At 41.4% G+C, this 20,635-nt stretch overlaps 2 protein-coding genes across 4 annotated transcripts in view; both read left to right on the top strand.

Moving 5' to 3' along the window:
* The window catches only part of LOC138747053 (TRAF family member-associated NF-kappa-B activator-like), a 28,473-nt gene extending 17,539 nt beyond the window's left edge, over positions 1-10,934 (top strand). For 2 of the 3 annotated variants that reach the window (XM_069905939.1, XM_069905941.1), the window contains one exon: positions 6,295-7,500. In XM_069905939.1, the coding sequence (XP_069762040.1) occupies positions 6,295-6,920 (626 nt within the window). In that variant the 3' untranslated portion in view covers positions 6,921-7,500. Of the gene's footprint in view, positions 1-6,294; positions 7,501-9,124 lie in introns of those variants that run through there. The other variant, XM_069905940.1, reaches the window with a different exon arrangement.
* An 8,099-nt stretch (positions 10,935-19,033) lies between these two features.
* Positions 19,034-20,635, top strand: part of LOC138747051 (cyclin-dependent kinase 4-like) — a 40,185-nt gene continuing 38,583 nt past the window's right edge. Inside the window, exon 1 of the transcript XR_011347286.1 lies at positions 19,034-19,056. The gene's annotated coding sequence lies outside the window, so the exon portion shown is untranslated. The remainder of the gene's footprint in view (positions 19,057-20,635) is intronic.

Below are 20,635 nucleotides of genomic sequence, written 5' to 3'. Positions count from 1 at the left end.
TTCACCTAACGAAGAAGATCAAAAGTTTATGCAAGATATCTTTTTGAAGATAGCAGATACGCAAGGGAACATATTAATAGGAGGGGATTTCAACCTGAATTTGGATTCAAATATGGACAAAACTGGGAAAAAAATTAACAGAAAGAACAAAGTAACCAAATTTATAATTAAATCGATGGAAGAAATGCAACTTTTGGATATATGGAGGAAACAACGCCCAAAGGAAAAGGAATATTCATATTACTCGGCTAGACATAAAACATACTCAAGAATAGACCTATTTTGTTATCAGCTCGTATGCAAGATAGAGTAAAAAAAACAGAATATAAAGCCAGAATACTATCAGACCATTCACCTTTAATATTGACAGTAAAGTTAGAGGACATCCCTCCAAGAATGTATAGATGGAGATTAAACCCCATGTTACTTAAAAGGGAGGATTTTAGAGAATTTATTGGAAAACAAATTAAAATGTATTTTGAAATAAATACGAAATCAGTGAAAGATAAGTTTATACTATGGGATGCAATGAAAGCATTCATTAGAGGGCAAATAATAAGTTATGTAACCAAGATGAAGAAGGACTATAATCAGGAAACAGAGCAGTTGGAAAGGGAAATAGTAAATATAGAAAAAGAATTAGCAATGAAGGAAGATACAACTAAAAGAAGAGAATTGGTGGATAAAAAAATAAAATATGAAACATTACAAACATATAAGGTAGAGAAGAATATAATGAAGACAAAACAGAAATATTATGAACTGGGTGAAAAAACGCACAAAATCCTAGCATGGCAGCTTATGACAGAACAAGCTAAGAAAATGGTATTGACATCAAGGAAAAAAGACAAACAAATCACATATAATCCAAAAGAAATTAAGGAAAACTTTAGAGAATTCTATGAACAATTATACCGAACTGAAAACGAAGGGAAAGAAGGGAAAATAGATGAATTTTTGACTAAAATTGAACTACCAAAACTACAAATAGAGGAACAAAATAAATTAACAGAACCATTTGGAACAGTAGAAATACAAGAGATAATAAAAAAATTACCAAATAATAAGACACCAGGAGAGGATGGACTCCCAATAGAATTCTACAAAACATTTAAAGACTTATTAATTCCACCCCTCCTGGATGTAATCAACCAGATTGATGAAACACAAAGCTTACCAGATTCATGTAAAACAACAATAATTACAGTAATACTAAAACAAGGGAAATATCCACTCTCACCAGCGTCATATAGACCAATATCTTTACTAAACACAGATTATAAGATAATAGCTAATCTATTAGCAAACAGATTAGCAGAGCAGGTACCGAAAATGGTAAATTTAGACCAAACTGGATTTATCAAAAAAAGACGCACAACAGACAAAATTTGTAAATTTATTAACTTAATTCATGCAGTAGAAGGAAATAAAGCACCTGCAGTAGCAGTTGCTTTAGACGCAGAGAAGGCCTTTGACAGAGTAGAATGGAATTATTTGTTCAAAGTATTGCAAAAATTCAGTTTACCGGAGAAGTATATTAATTGGATTCTTCTTTTCTTTGGCTTGGCTTCGCGGACGAAGATTTATGGAGGGGGTAAAAAGTCCACGTCAGCTGCAGGCTCGTTTGTGGCTGACCAGTCCGATGCGGGACAGGCAGACACGATTGCAGCGGTTGCAAGGGAAAATTGGTTGGTTGGGGTTGGGTGTTGGGTTTTTCCTCCTTTGCCTTTTGTCAGTGAGGTGGGCTCTGCGGTCTTCTTCAAAGGAGGCTGCTGCCCGCCAAACTGTGAGGCGCCAAGATGCACGGTTTGAGGCGTTATCAGCCCACTGGCGGTGGTCAATGTGGCAGGCACCAAGAGATTTCTTTAGGCAGTCCTTGTACCTTTTCTTTGGTGCACCTCTGTCACGGTGGCCAGTGGAGAGCTCGCCATATAATACGATCTTGGGAAGGCGATGGTCCTCCATTCTGGAGACGTGACCCATCCAGCGCAGCTGGATCTTCAGCAGCGTGGACTCGATGCTGTCGACCTCTGCCATCTCGAGTACCTCGACGTTAGGGGTGTGAGCGCTCCAATGGATGTTGAGGATGGAGCGGAGACAACGCTGGTGGAAGCGTTCTAGGAGCCGTAGGTGGTGCCGGTAGAGGACCCATGATTCGGAGCCGAACAGGAGTGTGGGTATGACAACGGCTCTGTATACGCTTAACTTTGTGAGGTTTTTCAGTTGGTTGTTTTTCCAGACTCTTTTGTGTAGTCTTCCAAAGGGGCTATTTGCCTTGGCGAGTCTGTTGTCTATCTCATTGTCGATCCTTGCATCTGATGAAATGGTGCAGCCGAGATGGTTGACCGTTTTGAGTTTTGTGTGCCCGATGGAGATGTGGGGGGGCTGGTAGTCATGGTGGGGAGCTGGCTGATGGAGGACCTCAGTTTTCTTCAGGCTGACTTCCAGGCCAAACATTTTGGCAGTTTCCGCAAAGCAGGACGTCAAGCGCTGAAGAGCTGGCTCTGAATGGGCAACTAAAGCGGCATCATCTGCAAAGAGTAGTTCACGGACAAGTTTCTCTTGTGTCTTGGTGTGAGCTTGCAGGCGCCTCAGATTGAAGAGACTGCCATCCGTGCGGTACCGGATGTAAACAGCGTCTTCATTGTTGGGGTCTTTCATGGCTTGGTTCAGCATCATGCTGAAGAAGATTGAAAAGAGGGTTGGTGCGAGAACACAGCCTTGCTTCACGCCATTGTTAATGGAGAAGGGTTCAGAGAGCTCATTGCTGTATCTGACCCGACCTTGTTGGTTTTCGTGCAGTTGGATAATCATGTTGAGGAACTTTGGGGGACATCCGATGCGCTCTAGTATTTGCCAAATCCCTTTCCTGCTCACGGTGTCGAAGGCTTTGGTGAGGTCAACAAAGGTGATGTAGAGTCCTTTGTTTTGTTCTCTACACTTTTCTTGGAGCTGTCTGAGGGCAAAGACCATGTCAGTGGTTCCTCTGTTAGCGCGAAAGCCGCACTGTGATTCTGGGAGAATATTCTCAGCGACACTAGGTATTATTCTATTTAGTAGAATCCTAGCGAAGATTTTGCCTGCAATGGAGAGCAACGTGATTCCCCTGTAGTTTGAGCAGTCTGATTTCTCGCCTTTGTTTTTGTACAGGGTGATGATGGTGGCATCACGAAGATCCTGAGGCAGTTTACCTTGGTCCCAACAAAGCTTGAAAAACTCATGCAGTTTGGCATGCAGAGTTTTGCCGCCAGCCTTCCAGACTTCTGGGGGGATTCCATCCATACCTGCTGCTTTGCCACTTTTCAGTTGTTCGATTGCCTTATATGTCTCATCCAGGGTGGGAACCTCATCCAGCTCTAGCCTTAGGGGCTGTTGAGGGAGCTGGAGCAGGGCGGAATCTTGGACTGAGCGGTTGGTACTGAAAAGAGATTGGAAGTGTTCTGACCATCGGTTGAGGAAACCTCAAACCTCAAAGCAAACCTCAAACCTCAAAGCAAACCTCAAAGCAAAGCTCGACGTTGCAACCCGCCTCACGGACCCGTCCCCTGAAACCCTCTGGGATCAGTTGAAGACTACCATACTGCAATCCACTGAAGAGGTACTGGGCTTCTCCTCCAGGAAAAACAAGGACTGGTTTGACGAAAACAGCCAGGAAATCCAGGAGCTCCTGGCAAAGAAGCGAGCTGCCCACCAGGCTCACCTTACAAAGCCGTCCTGTCCAGAGAAGAAACAAGCCTTCCGTCGCGCATGCAGCCATCTTCAGCGCAAACTCCGGGAGATCCAAAATGAGTGGTGGACTAGCCTCGCCAAACGAACACAGCTCAGCGCGGACATTGGCGACTTCAGGGGTTTCTACGAGGCTCTAAAGGCTGTGTACGGCCCCTCACCCCAAGTCCAAAGCCCGCTGCGCAGCTCAGACGGCAAAGTCCTCCTCAGCGACAAGATTAATTGGATTAAAGCATTATATAAGGGACCGTTAGCGAAAGTGACAGTAAATGGACATGTATCAAAACAATTTAACTTAAGCAGGTCAACGCGGCTAATATAAAAGGAATAAAAATAAAAGACAAGGAATATAAAATCAGTCTATTTGCGGACGATGTTATAGTGTACTTAACAGAACCAGAACTATCAATAAAAGAATTATATAAGAAATTGAAGGAATATGGAGAAGTGTCGGGTTACAAGATAAACGTAAATAAAAGTGAAGCAATGCCTATGAATAATGCGGATTTCTCAAAATTTAAGAAGGAATCTCCATTTAGATGGCAAATGCAGGCAATAAGATACCTAGGTGTACAAATAAACAAAAATCTCGGCCAATTATACAAACTCAATTATTATCCACTAATGAAAAAATTACAGGACGATTTAGAGCATTGGAAAGATCTACCACTAACACTAATAGGAAGGATAAACTGTATTAAAATGAACATTTTTCCAAGGATATTATACTTATTTCAGGCATTGCCAATACAACTGACAGAAAAATTCTTCAAAGAGTTAAAGAAAATAATAAGGAAATTTTTATGGAGAGGGGGGAAACCGAGGATAGCACTGGATAAATTAACAGAATGGTATAAACAAGGAGGCTTACAATTGCCAAACTTTAAAAATTATTATAGAGCCGCAGAATTAAGATACCTATCAGATTTTTATCAAACAAGGGAAAAACCAGACTGGACGAGATTAGAATTAGATAAAATAGGGGAAAAGATACCTGAACACATATATAAATGGGATGAAAAATTGGTACAACCTAGAACTTCTCCAGTATTACATCATCTCCTCAATATTTGGAAGAAGATTCATGTAGAAAGAAATAAAACAAATTATCAATTACCAAAACTAATATTGACGCAAAATAAGTTACTCCCTTTTACAATAGATAACCTTTCCTTTAGAGAATGGGAAAAAAAAGGGATTAAAAGAATAGAGAATTGTTTTTCAGTAAGTAGATTCTTATCCTTTGAACAAATGAGAGATAAGTACAATATAACTGGAGATACAGCGCTGGCATATTACCAACTGAGATCCTACTTGAAAGATAAATTAGGAAGCAATTTGAGTTTGCCAGAGGGAAGTAACCTTGAATATGTGATTACAGATACAATGTTAATCAAAAGATTTATAACAAATATGTATATTAAACTGCAAGAAAAAGAGAATGAGGAAACAAATGGTAAAACTAAACAAAAATGGGAACAAGATTTAAATATAAAGATAAAAAAGGAAACATGGGAGAAATTATGTTCTGGAACTATGAGAAAAACAATAAATACGAGGCTATGTATGATACAATATAACTGGCTACACAGACTATACAGTACACCTCAAAAGTTAAATAAATGGGACCCAACAGTATCTGATAGATGTTTTCGATGTAAAAAAGAAATGGGAACAACAATTCATGCAATCTGGACATGTGAGAAAGTAGAAAAATTTTGGGAAGATCTCAATCAGATATTAAATAAAATAACAGAAAACAATATACCAAAGAATCCAGAGATCTTTCTTCTCAGTAACATAAAAAACAAAGAATTTGGAATTGATTTGGAGGATGCACAAAAAAGATTTGTTAAGATAGCCCTAGCCGTAGCAAAAAAATGTATTATGTCAACCTGGAAATTGGAAGATAATCTGAAAATACAACAATGGTATATAGAAATGAATAAATGTATTCCATTAGAAAAAATTACATATAGTTTAAGAAATAATATTGAAATATTCGAACAAATATGGGAGCCTTACATTAAATACAATAGCGAAAACCTACCGGGGACAATCATTACCTAAGTTGATGGAAGGAGAAGGAAAGAAAAGAATGGACTCAGTTGAATTTCTGGTGTATTTTTGTTGAATGACAACATTATCTGACTGGTTTAATGTAACCTAGATTGTATACCTAAAATGGATGGGGGGGGGGGTGGGGGGGTGGCTTGGGAGGAGGGAGGGGGGGGGAGAAAAAGTCACTGTATATGTGTGAAAAAGAAAAAGTGTGTAGCATGGCTAATGTGATTTATGGTGTGAAAAATAAAAAATTTAAAAAAAAAAACCTACACCCCCGGTACGTTTTGAAAACGGAGCCCCCGGGGAAACCCCACGCAGACACAGGGAGAACGTACAAACTCCTTACAGACAGTGCGGGTTTAGAACCCCAGTCTGGTCCTGATTGCTGGAGCTGTAAAGGCATTGTGTGAACTGCTACGCCAATCGTGCCGCCCTGTTGGTAGTATTTAAAGATACAAAAACGATGTTAATCAAAGCCTTCAATTTTTGACTGCTTTCTTTCAGATATGCCCTTCACTGTGCCAATACAGTGCACTGATGCTGGGAAGCCGGAGCAATCTGAAGGACCCTTCCTCAGACCTCACCAGAAGAAAGCCCTCCAGAGAGCTGCCTGCAATCCACTTGCTGATACTCAAGAGGTTATGGGGGACATAAGCCAAGAGAAAGAGCTTGAGTACAGTCCCAAACTTGACATCAAATTTCCTCCCTCCAACAACAATTATAAGCATTTGATTAATGAAACAGAAAAACTGTCTCACCTGAAAACTGCTGATTTATCAGAACCACCTCCAATTGTGGAAAGTTCACGAGGCTCTGCTATTCGCGTGTATGACTACAGAAGCACCTTTACCTTTGATGCCTCAGAACAGCCGATTGCAAATATTCCTGATCCCTTCCTGGGTGGACGAGTGGTGCTCTCAGGATCAGACTATCCCTTTGAGGAGGAGTCCTCCAAAACTTTCAATGATTCAGAAAATGTTCTTGTTCCCGAGAGCTTGGACTCAGCTGTGATTTATCATTCCAGAGAGTGTGCGTCTGTTATTTCAGATCTTATCAATTCCCCAGAGATGAGTAGGCCACCACAGGTAGGCAACTGTTATGTTTTGAGATGGCATCATGTTGTTCTATAAACAAGCACCTCGTTATAGGATTTAGTACTTTCCTAACAAATGAAGGTCAAAAATCAACCAAACTACAAGTCCTCTGACCGAAGAGTCAGGTTCCAGAATCTGAAGTACAGAGGCTTGATACTTGTCTGACCACAACTGATTACGGGCTTGTATTTCACTACTGATAAACAATCTACCCAATCTGCTAAATATCAACTCCCATTTTGAAATTATTTTGGACAATTTTACAGTGAACTCAAAGATCAACAAACAGCAGTGATGTACTGTTTAATTTTTTTAGACATACAGCACGGTAACAGGCCCTTCCAGCCCACGGGTCCATGCTGCCCATTAAACACCCAATTAACCTACACCCCCCCCGGTACTCTTTGAAGGGTAAGAGGAAACCGGACCCCCCGGATAAAACCCAGGCAAACATGGGGAGAACATACAAACTTCTTACAGACAGCGCCGGATTTGAACCCAGGTCGCTGGTGCTGTAACAGCGTTGTGTTAACCATGCAGTGGTTTAAAAATAAAGAATATAGGCCAATAAATCCACTTGGATAATGTGTTTAACAACTATCTAAATTAAGTTGAAGCGTCGAAGAGTTATTACATAAGGGGTGAGGGTGGGGGGATGGGGGAGGTGCCACAGGGGCTGAGCAACAATGTTATTCAGGATGTAAAACTGGACTGAAGCCACTGCCATGAAATTCCATCACACCGAAAAGTCCTGCAAAGTGACCTCCGACTCCAATGGGTCTGAGCTATCATGAGATAGTGATTACCCAAAATCTCCTTTCATCCACTGGGATTCAGCTCTGGAGGGACGGGGGTTTCGGGGTAAATCACTATGTGTGAGAAGAAATTAAACTGCCTATGCTGGAAGTCAATGCCAGTGAGGTGGGCTGCTAGGGCTCCCCAGAGGGCTTTCTTTTATTGAGATAGAACATAGAACACCACAGCACAGTACAGGCCCTTCAGTCATGAAACCCAGCCTACCCTGTAACCCTCCATTTTTCTTCCATCCCTGTTCCTGTCTTAGAGTCTCTTAAATGCCCATAATGTTTCAACCTCCACCACCATTCCTGGCAAGGCATTCCAGGCACCCACAACGCTCTGTGGTTTTTTAAAAAAAACAACTTACCCCTGATGTCTCCCCTAAACTTCCCTTCCTTCCCTTTGTACAGATGTCCCCTGGTGTTTGCTGATCCTGCCCTGGGAAACAGGTGCTGACTGTCCACCCTTTTGATGCCTCTCATAATCTTGTAAACCTCTATTAATTCTCCTCTCATCCTTCTACACTTCAAAGAGAAATGTTCCATCTCTGCTAACCTTGCTTCATAAGACTTGTTTTCCAATCCAGACAACATCCTGATAAATCTCCTCTGCACCCTCTCCATAGCTTCCACATCCTTCCTATAATGAGGTGACCAGAACTGAACACAATACTCCAAGTGGGGTCTCACTAGAGATTTGTACAGTTGCAACATGACCTCAATCCCCCTATTAATGAAGCCCAGCATCCCATAGGCCTTCTTATCTATCTGAGGTCTGAGTCAGGCTTCCCAGCGTCACCCCATCCCCCACCACCTCCCCACATCTCACTGCTGCTGGATCCCAGAATCCAGGATGCTTCCCATCCCAGCCATTGCTGAACGATAACCTTCTGGAATTGTCACCTTAACACTGCACAGCTCCTGCTAACATCTTTAAAGTGCTGAACGGCAGCCGCCTGGGTTTTGTTATTTTATGGTCTCGCTGCATCTATGGTCAAAGCATCCTGTAACCTCAAAATCCCCATCTATTGCAAAAGAGCAGCAATCTACCTCCACGACAGTATCTTTTGTAAGCCTCGTGTATGGTCTCCTTTGCCTGAAAATTCGCCAATTAGACTGATGGGTGCGGGTAAGTGTACAAAAACAAGACTTTCTCATGAATGGATTGAGGAAAATCAACATCATTAACTTACAGTATTTCAGAAAATGTTGGTTTTATGCTTCAATTCAAGGTAAACATTATATGCTTCAGAATTCAATACTTGGAACAAAAAGGTTTCAGCAATTCAGTCACATCTTGCATTCAATGCAATAAAAAACTTGTAAAAACTAGGAGAAACGACGGGGTGACACAAACTTGTAAAAACTAGGAGAAACGATGGGATGACACAAACTGGTTCCATTTCTGTGAAAGACACTAACTATTTTCCTGATTGGCTACAGAGCCCATGGTGCCCTCGTCATCTGCCTGAAGATTGAAGCCACATTGAACTCCGAATCAAGCCTGAATTCCCAGGTCTGTGAATTCTGCCAGGCTGTGTTCCCAGCTGGTGCAGCAACTCGGGGTGATTACTTGGTGCATCTGACTGGACATATTGAATGCGACTAACTCCTTACGGGGGTGTCTCACTAACCTCTGCAAGGGCCATGAACTGGATTCAATGGATGCTGCCCATGTGTGGTGAAGGTGGTTTACTCTAAAGGTGTGCAATGGAAGGGATGGAGGATGGCCAAACTGAATAGAGGTAATGAAACTAATGTGGGATCGCTTTATGTACTTTAAGAGCAGATGGCTGGAAGTGCATGCTCCATAGAATAACACGCAGCAGGAGTCTGTTACTCGGCAGTGACGCATCAGAGAAGAGCCTACATTACACTGTCAATAGAGAGGGCAGCTTTACTCTTTCAGATAGACAACATGGAGACATGCAAAATGAACTGCAGTGACATTACATTATATTTCATTTGACCTTCACTGCAGTGATTTGAGACATACATACAAGTTAAAATTAAATCATGACTGAACTTTAAGGAATGAATAATAATGATCAAGAAGCTACCTGATAGTTCTCGATTGCTGTCTTTGCCTAGTCTAGCCTCCAGACCCATAATATTCTTCACTGCCCTCAGGAATGGGGAAGCAGATCAATGATTCAAAAGTCTCCCTTACCTTCTGTGTTCTGACAGACAGTCCCAGCTTTACATGCACCATACTTTCATTTTGCACCTCTTTTGCTGAAGTGTGATGCATTGAATTGGCCACAATATCCCAACTAGGGCCTCATCATTATCCAATCTCCATTCTGGTGATCTGGTCAATGTAACAGGTTGTGCATCAGTTAGTTATTGGTTGGTATATGGTGCTTCATAATTAGAGATGGACTGGAACAACTTTTCTTGAAGTGTGGCATGATGTGTTGGATAGTGATGTGTGAAGCAGAGCCAAGGACGTAAATTCCGTAATCTGTGAAGTCAATGTAGATTAAGATACCTGTGTAACAACAAAGAAGAAAAAGTTCAAAATTTTACATCAAATGGCCAGCAGAGAGGGTTGCTTCTAATAGATAAGCTTCCACAGTTCCAAAGCCCTTGCACCTTCTGTGATTGAAGATGAACTGCTAGGACAGGCAACTGGATGTACAAAGTTACAATGAGTCTTTTTGCACCACTTATAATGGACCTACCTGATTCTTCGGATTGGCTTTTGGCTGGCAGCCACATTTCAGCCCATTTCAAGTTCTTTGGCTGTAATTAGGTGCCAGCTTTCGTTCCTCGGTCTGGACTCTTACTCCTGATTGAAAAGGATGTGAATTTAAGTATAATAATCTCAGTTGATGCTCTTCATCCACATTCAGCACAAGTGTGAAGAGCCGCGGAGCTTTCACTTTGGTGTCTTTGGGTTACTATTTATCCCTCAAACATTACACTGGACAACAAAGATTTTGCTTCCTGAACACTTTTGATGTATTTTATAGATTTTAGGCTGCTGATCACAAAAAGCACCTTAGAATTTACTATCGCGTACTGTTTATTTAGATATTAACTTTTTTGATTTCCTGTCATATTTTAAGTCTACTAGTATATTGTTGTGATAGTACAGACCTATCACCAATGTATATAGTTACAGTATCTAGAGTATGTAATGACTGTGCTTACAGCGATTGGCTGAGAGCTTAGCCACACCTACTGTCTGGGCCTTAAAGGGTTGTGTCCCTAGCCAGGTCGGATCATTCCGGACTGGTCGGCCACCTGTGAAGAGCTCCTGTCTTTTGCTAATAAAAGCCTTGGTTTGGATCAACAAGTCTTTGGTTCTTTCGACGAGCTCTACAATTGTCCACAAAGCAAGCTGTTTTGGTCAGTCCAAGCATGCCTGGGCATGCTCTCAGTCCAGGTGCTCTGCAAATGTTGTCTTAGGCCTGGGCATGTTTAGTCAGGATAGATGAGGCTCACATATACAAATGCTGTGCATTACATTGATTATAGATTGAATGCATGTTCATGCACATGTTCTTCAGGCAATCACATAGTGAATGTCCTTAACAATAGTATTTCTTGTCTTCTGGAAGATTAATTACAGCAGAACTGTCTCATCAATGTCCAACAGCTGTGATACATTCTGTTACATTTGTGGCGAGTTTACGCTTAAGGCTCAGCCTGAATACACCTGAGATTGTCTGATCTCAGAAGCTAAGCAGGCTCAGGACTGGTCAGTACTTGGAGGGGAGACTGCCGAGGAACACCAGGTTTCTGTGAGGGGCGCTGGGCAAAGTGCCGACTCTCTGTCTTACGGTAGACAAATGTTAAAGGATTTCATGTATATTACATTCTAAATGTATGTGTTACATAACAAAAATGGAACCTTTACCAAAGACGCAGCGTGACTGTACTTATTAAGAAAGCCTATGAGCTCTAATTCGGTTGTAAAACTGGTGATTCAGACAAACCCTGGGCTCCTCACATTTGTTGTACAATATGTGCAATCAACCTGAGACCATCATTATGCAATTAAACATGCTAAATTCAATAAAAGTTCATTTAATGTTTCTCCAACTTCCTACATGTTACAGCAAATCTGAAATTATTTTCGCGTTCAGCTTGAAGTTGTTGAACATAATCCCAATTTTTTTTTCAGGAAGCAAACCTTTTGAAAAAGTTTGTTGCCCAGTGATATTATTGAATTGATTGTTTGGCCGTTGCCACATTGGTGCACATGGGAGCTTGCTATGCACAAATTTGCTGCTGTGCTTTTTACATTATAACAGTGGCAACACTTTAGAATTTGTTCCATGGCTGTACTGAATGATCATCAGTGGTTGTGAAAAGTGCTAGACTAAAACTATTCTATTTGGCTATTCAGCTGCTTGTTGCTGTTGGTTTGTGAAGATCCTCTTGGCTGCTCCATTTACTTGCTCAGCACAGAGCAAGTTTATGGTCAGTTTGTTTTGTTTTTTGGATGCAAAGCCCTTTGACTATTCTATTCTGCCAGAGGAAGTAGATGTCCATTCCTTTAATAAAATTGATTGAAATGGCCAACCTGCTTGCTGTTCATCTGGGTGTGATTCATGGAGACCGTTTGCTGTGAGATGAGATGAGTTGGTTTGAAAGCGCAAAAGGAAATGCAGTACTATCCTGGAACTTTAATGGCAATTGAACAAAAATGACAGCATGAATACATTCAATCTAACATTTTCTTTTACTCTATTGGAAATTAATCCTATTGGAATTGAGTGAATGCTTGTAAATTTCAGTCTTAAACCAAAAAAGGCAAGTAGTCCTCGCAAGTATACAATTCAATTTCTTTTTAATTTTCACTTTTTGCTTAAACTCACCCTTGGACTTCACAGCCTTCAGCTTACACCTTGTGAGTCTCATTCATATCCTTCAAACCTGTGAGAACCCTACATAAAAAAATAGAACCAACAGTATGATTGATAATTAACATCAGCTGAATTGGTAACTGCTGGGCTTTGAAAGGGAGCAATAGTTTTTTTTAATTATAAAGTCAAAAACTTCAAATTTCATCTTGTCATTTGATTCTAGTTGGAATAACAATGTGAGAACCTGGAGCATATTTATTCTGTCAATCAATAATTGGGATATCTGTGCTCTCAGAGAATCAGCCCTCGTGATTCTGAATGTCAGGGGTGCCTTTTTTCAGGTTTCAGACAATTCAAACTGAGATGTTCTCCCATAGTAAATATGTAATTCAATGGAAGTATTCCCCAAAATGTTGCAGTAAACTACCCGGTATGATCTCGTAACTAATGTAATTGTATGCATTTGCTGTTATCTTTGTTCTTAAGAGTATAAAAACTCAATGTACTTTGTTCAGTGAGATTCTACTGAAGTATTATCCCAGGTAAGAGTCTTCCACCAAGTTTCACCCTAAATGTCTGCTTGTCCTGCCGTCAACAACTCCAGTCTCTGTGTGGCTCATTCACAGTCACATCCCCTTGGTTTTAACAAATGGTGGAGCAGGACCAATAAACCAAATGCAGCATAGCTAAATTCAAACTGGTAGTGGAAGTTCATCAGCCAAACTTATTCAATAACCCATATTCTGACTTGGTTGAAGCAGTTACAGATGGGTATTTAAATAATGAGAAATCCTACTCAGCAGAACTGATCTTCACATTGACTTATTAGTTCCGAGTTGTTTCTAGATTATTGAAGCTGAACAACAAAATGTGACAGCCCTGCACAAAGTAGTGTTAACTGACTTTCTGTTCCCTCAATGGTGCCTTGCTGTCAGTGGCACCGATGTTCCTTAACACTTTTCATTTTTGTAATGAACACTGGCTTCCCAGAACTAATTCACAGAAGTTTCCTTTAGAGAATGGGTGGGTGCAGTTGGTTCAGCATGGCCATGTTGGCAGGGAAAGGGTTTTGAGCAAGTCTTGACCTTCTATTAGGTCTCCACTTGCTCCCCAGACCTCGCTAAAGAATGACAGTGAAGGAAGGACAGCAGTCGGTTCTCAACAGGAGTCACTAGGCCACTAGTTCAACATGTTCTTGAACTAGTATTTGTGTACTTTAAATTGTTTTTCTTCCTGAAATGAATATGTTCACTGAATTTTACAAACTATTGTTTGATAAATTTAAAAAAACCTTTTGGCAATTTTGTCTGTGTTGAGCTGCAATTTTAATGTTCATCCTTTATCTATGAGATTGATTCCATTTCCCCATCTGTTACCCAGTGGGTTACGGTTCATGTTGATTTAGGAACTTCTCAAATGTGATGAGAATTTCTGCCTCTTCCAGCCTTTCAGGCAGTGAGTTCCAGATCCCAACCACCCTTTGTGGGAGGAGGGGGGGAAATAAATATGATCTACTCCCATTTTGTTCCTTTTCTCCTGTTTTATTTCTTTGTATAAAATTATCCCTCATATTACTAAATTTAGTTTTAGGCATCTTGATTTGTGAATCAACTTAGGCTTGTCATCCCTTACAACATTTGCAAAATATCTTGCCATCAGCCCCATAAACAGGAAACGTCCAGGCGCATGCATCATATCTAATGTTTCATTTGATTACTAACTTGAAAAGGAGTCCTCTTTTCTAACCCAGTTTGATCTGAGTCAGCCAAATCATGCCATACGTTCTCCTTTTCTAAGCAACTATGGTTCAAAGCTTGTAAAATGCTTTGGGATAGTCAGGAAAGCAAAGTGGAGACTCAAAACTGTGTGGAACATGTCTGCCGCAGTTATTGCCAAGGACAGAGGAGGGCAGCAGAGCCCCTTCTTGGAGGTTGCGAATAAATGCCAATTCCGAGAGATTTCGAATTTTAGATCGATAATGAATTTTGCACTCCTTTGATGTGCAAAGTTTTATTATAGTCAAGTAAACTCCGAGTTGTCAGAACTGCATTGTTTTATATGTTCTTAAATTACTGCCGGACATTTCTGCTCAGGTTTTAAATTGAGGCTGAAAGCTTTAAAAAATGCATTTGCTGGAAATCTGAAATAAAAACAGAAAATGTTGGAAACACTCAGCAGGTCAGTTGGGTTCCAGTGAAGGACTCAGGATCTGAAATATTCATTGTTTCACTCTCCACACAAGCTGCCTGACCTGCTGAGCATTTCCAATATTATTTTAAATTGAAGTTGATGATTTGTAGCTTTCATGGGCAAAAGGATGGAATCTGGGAATGTGATTGTGGATCCTGGAAACATGGCCAGGTATGAATTATTTTGTCTCACTGATAGACTGGACTTGGATTTTGTAGGTCTCTCTCAAATACCAAGGGAGTTTAACCTTGACATTCAATCACCATCACCATATTCCCCATGATTGACATCCTGAGGGTCATCATTGACCGGAGATTCAATGACGTTGCACATTAATACCAGGGATGCAAGAGCAGGACCAAGGCTGTCTATTCTACAGTGAGTGACTCACCTCAGAGCCCTTTGTATGGGAACTGCTTCACCCAAGACCACAAGAAACTGCATCCTGCTGCCTCCAAAAAGCAGCCAAGATATTAAAAGACTCATCCCACCCCAGCCAGACACTCATCACCTCCTCCCGTTGGGAAGAAGATTCACATTAAAGATCACACACCACCAGATTCAAGCAATGTTATCAGCCTCCTGAATGAACCTGACACGAGTAAAGATGTTGCCTTTACTCTGTACAACTGATATCTCTCTCTCTCTCTCTCTCTCTCTCTCTCTCTCTCCCTCTCTCTGTAACTCTGCATTACTTGTCTGGGATGTCAAGTTTATTGTCATCTGATTGCACAAGTATAACCTGACGAAACAGCGTTCTCCGGTCCTCGGTGCAAAACACACAGACACACAACCAGACGTAACACACATACAGACAAACAATACAGATGCAGGACAAGTATTCATATATACAAATAAATAAATATTGTTTTGTACAAATGAGTCTCGGATGGTCAGTGTGAGCTGTTCCTTTGAACATTCATCATTCTCACTGCCCGTGAGAAGAAGCTGTTCCTCAGCCTGGTGGTGCTGGCTCTGATCCTCTTGTATCTCTTCCCCGATGGGAGCAGCTGAACGATGCTTTATGCAGGGTGGAAGGGGTCCTCAATGATTTTGTGCACCATCTTCAGACAAGCCCAGTAGATCACGTTGATGGGGGAGGGGGGAGAGGAGGGAGACTCCAGTGGTCCTCTCTGCCACTCTTATGGACGTGTATTGACCTCCGATCCATTTCTCCACAGCAACCGTACCACAATGTGATGCAGCCGGCCAGGATACTCTCGATAGATCTCCTGTAGAAGGTTGACATAATAGTAGCTGGTAGCCTTGCCTGCTTCAGTCTTTGCAGGAAGTGCAGTCGCTGTTGCACCTTCCTGACAAGTGAGGAGATATTGAGTGTCCACAATAGGTCACTAGTTAAGTAAACTCCAAGGAACTTGAGTAAAACTGATATAAAAATATGAAGATGATTACGTGATAAATCTTATGCAAGAAATCTAGCAAAGAAAGCCAACTTTTGTTCTGTATGATAATGAAATCTAGCAAAGAAAGCCAACTTTTGTTCTGTATAAGGTTGAGCTATATAAACTGTAGAGACTGGACAGTAGAGGTCAGTCTTGGGGAATAGCTCACTGTGCAGGTGACCTATGAACTAACGACTGAACCAGAGCTCTGTTAAGCTTTATTCTTATGCTATGTAATAAACTGATTCTCCTATCACTTCATTTAACAAACACGCTGGACTCAGACGACACATAGAGTAAATTAAGGGTAGGGTAAAGCCAGAGTCCGACAGATGGAAGCAGATTATGAATAGGGGGGGTCACGGTTCTCAGTCAATACACACCGTGGGGATGCACGGAGAACCATTGGTAAATTTAAGCATAGGACCCCACAGTGACAAGATGACCTTTTTAGTAGATTCTGGGACAGCCCGGTCTAGTATTTTACAACCACCCGAGGGTGTTAAGATAGAGGGGACCGTGATGATTTCGGGAGTAGGAGGAAGAGACTTTACAGTCCCTGTATTAAGAGATGTAAGAATACAAATGGGAGAAAAGGTAATAACAGAGGATAGTTTACTAGTTCCCCAAGCTGGAGTTTGTTTGTTAGGACAAGATTTACAGGACCAATTGGCTATCGGCACCAGACCACAGGAATCAGGCATCGGGGTTCAATTGTATGTATTAAGCGAGGAAGATCGAGAACTAATAAATCCTGGAGTATGGGCAGAAAGAGGCAATAGAGGAGTGTTAGATATTCCTCCCCTGCAAGTTACTTTAAAAGATTCTGAACAAGTAATTAGACGAAAACAGTATCCAATTCCTATGGCTGGTCGAAAGGGGCTGCAGCCAGTAATTGACCAGTTGGTGAAAGATGGTATACTTGAGCCTTGTATTTCACCTTTTAATACCCCAATTTTACCTGTCCAAAAACCAGACGGTACCTATCGATTAGTGCAGGACTTGAGGGAGCTGAACAAAATTATTCTCACCCGTCACCCAGTTGTACCTAATCCCTATACAATAATGGGTAAAATCGATCCCCATAGTAAATGGTTTAGTGTGATTGACCTCAAAGATGCTTTCTGGACCTGTCCGTTAGCAACAGAGAGCAGAGACATGTTTGTCTTTGAAAGGGAAAATCCTTTTACTGGACGTAAGAATCAATACCGGTGGATGGTCCTTCCCCAGGGCTTTTCAGAATCATCACATTTATTCGGCCAGGTCTTAGAACAAATACTAGATGAGGCTCCTCGGAGAGAAAATTGTCAGTTGATACAATATGTTGATGATTTGTTAATTACGAGAAAAACTTACGAATTAGTTAAACAGTATACTGTTGAACTTTTGAATTTTCTGAAGAATAAGGGTCTCAGGGTGAGCGAATCCAAATAACAATTTGTTCAATCAGAACTTAAATACTTAGGTCATCTGGTAAGTCAGGGAACTAGGAAAATAAGTCCAGAGAGGATACGTGGTATTCTACAGATCCCACCTCCCAAGAATGCCCAAGAACTTAGGAAATTCCTTGGTTTAGTGGGATACTGTAGAATCTGGATTGAAAATTACTCTAGCCTGGTCAGATTTCTCTATGATAAACTCACGATTCTAGGAGGCGAAGCTGTTGTCTGGACAGAGGAAGAGATTAAAGATTTTAACTTGGTGAAACAGCGCCTTATTAGTGCCTCAGTGTTGGCTTTATCCAACCTAAATAAGCCATTTGACCTATATACCAATGCGAAAGCAGGTGTAGCCACCGGAGTACTAACACAAGAGAGGGCAGGCTGTTGACAGCCAGTTGCTTTTCTGTCAAAAGTTTTAGACCCTGTTTGTTGTGGTTGGCCAGAGTGTGTGCAAGCCATCGCAGCCACTGTTATTTTAGTTGAGGAAGGACGAAAGATTATGTTTGGTGCCCCTCACACAGTCCTCACACAGTCCGCAATATTCTCCTACAACGTGCTGGAAGATGGCTCAAAGACTCTAGAATTTTAAAATATGAAGCGATCCTAATGGATAGGGATGATTTGACCCTGATTACGAATAAAGAACACAATCCAGCAGTTTTCTTGGTTTCTCCAAATTCTGACAATACCATAAATGAGTTAGAGCATGTATGTTTAGAGGTAATAGATTTACAGACCAAAGTTAGAGAGGATTTAAGCGATGAGCCTTTACAGGAGGGTGAAAGGTGGTTTATTGATGGATCTTCCCATTGCATTGATGGCACTCGCTATAGCGGGTATAGTGTAGTGGATGGGAAAGAAGGAGTGGTGATTGAAGCCGGTCACCTTCCCGGTCATTGGTCAGCACAACCTTGTGAATTGTATGCCCTCTGTAGAGCTCTCCAGGGCCTAGAGAACAAGGTGGGCATGATCTACACAGACTCAAAGTTCGCTTTTGGTGTAGTGCACACCTTTGGGAAGATCTGGAAAGAGCGGGGAATGATAACTGGAAAAGGACAAAAGTTGATCCATGAAAACTTAATTGTCCAATCTCTAGATGCTCTTACATTACCTGAGGAAATAGTTGTAGTTCATGTACGAAGCCATCAAAGTGGTGACAGTCCTGAAGCACAGGGGAACAGACAGGCAGATGCAGCTGCCAAACAGGCTGCGCTCACGGAGAAAATAGACATGCAGCTGTTACTGCCCACCCCTGGAGTATCTTATTCATTCTATTAAACCTGGTGATTGGGTATATGTAAAAGCATTGCAAGATCACCAACTAAGACCTGTCTGGGATGGCCCCTATTGTGTACTTTTGATTACAGAAACTGCCGTGCGAACGAAAGAAAAGGGATGGAGCCACATCCAACGAATTAAACGAGCTGCTGAACCACAGACTAACGACATTGATAATCTACCCTCCACCTGGCGTGCAGTCCTTCATCCTTCTGATCTGAAAGTTACACTACGCCGGGAAGAAGGTCTGTAATGTTGTTTTTACCATTTACTGTATTGTTTACTTGTTGGTTCCCAATTTTTGGGGCATCACTAAATTACTCACAATGTATTAAGTCCTCCTGGAATAGGGGCAGCAGAGGTGACAATTATTTACCTTTAGAATGTAGACAGGGCATAGATATAAAGTATAGTCATAGTGGGGTATGGGTTAATATAGGATCCCAACATGGACCAGGGGAACAGAATGGCTCTAGAGGAGTAGATTTGATTTGTATTTTGGCCTCTACAGGTATAAAAAAAGAGGAGTTTTAAAGGGATAGCACAAAGCAGATGGTGGGACAAAGACAGACAGAATGTTAGTCAGGATTGTACATGTAGCAGAGATAGAGTTAATACACATGCTAATGTACACAGACAGGCTTGGACTCACAAGTTCAATGATACTTATGCTAATGTTCGCAGACAAGCTGCAACTCACAGGTTAAATGATAAGAAACAACCCTCCCCAACTTGGTCTCCTGTAAATCATCCTTTGGGTCACACAGACATTCGGAATGTTAAGAACCACCACTATAAGGGGAGTTCCAGTTGTAAATGACGTAAGCTGCTCCAGAACACCACAGCTGCTTGGCATTTAAATCGTTTAATCAGACTCCAGCCTTGGAGATCATCAGCGAACAGACAATGATGGCACTGAATTTATGGGTTGAAGAAAGACGACAGATACGAGCCACAGTTCAACAAAACCGCCTGGCTCTCGTTTATTCGTTGGCTGCTGAAGGCAGCGTTTGTGAAAGACTGGTTAATGACAATGCTCACAATGGTCAGGCGGTTAAAGACACTTCTTCAGGAGTTCAAAAATCTTCCCATGCCCAGGTTCAGACTTGGCAACCTTGGTGGACTAGACTTTTTATTGGTAACTGGAGTCTGATACCCACAGCCCTTATAGCAGCTGGACTCACTATTCTGGCCATTATGGTGCTCCCCTGCCTAAAGATTTGTGTGCAGTATTTAATTCATCGAACCCCTCGTCAGATCACTATAACCCAAAGGATGTATGTTTCCCAAATTCTGTCTAATGATGCTGAGACTGCAGTTCGTTTACTGACCAGCTGGGAAAAAGACCAAGTTTACAAGTAATACATTTCAGTTTAGAGATCAGTAATACTGATCTAAAAGAAAAGTGAGGATTGTGAGAGATGAGTAAAACTGATATAAAAATATGAAGATGAGGAAACTAATATAGATATATGGGTAAATGAATAAAGCCAGTATGAACAGGATAAGAAATGGATATGAGAATGTAGGAAGCAGAATCAGTCTGAGTAAGATAAGAATCTTCTAGCCTTTAGAAATCAGCAAGTTCACCATATGAATGAGATAAGGATAGACAATAGATAAATGGCTGCACCATTTCATCAGATGCAAGGATCGACAATGAGATAGACAACAGACTCGCCAAGGCAAATAGCGCCTTTGGAAGACTACACAAAAGAGTCTGGAAAAACAACCAACTGAAAAACCTCACAAAGATAAGCGTATACAGAGCCGTTGTCATACCCACACTCCTGTTCGGCTCCGAATCATGGGTCCTCTACCGGC

This window comes from Narcine bancroftii, chromosome 12 (assembly GCF_036971445.1).
Source record: "Narcine bancroftii isolate sNarBan1 chromosome 12, sNarBan1.hap1, whole genome shotgun sequence".
NCBI classification, from domain to species: domain Eukaryota; kingdom Metazoa; phylum Chordata; class Chondrichthyes; order Torpediniformes; family Narcinidae; genus Narcine; species Narcine bancroftii.
The sequence above is the reverse complement of the archived record's forward strand: the minus strand, read 5'-3'. Positions and strand labels throughout refer to the sequence as shown.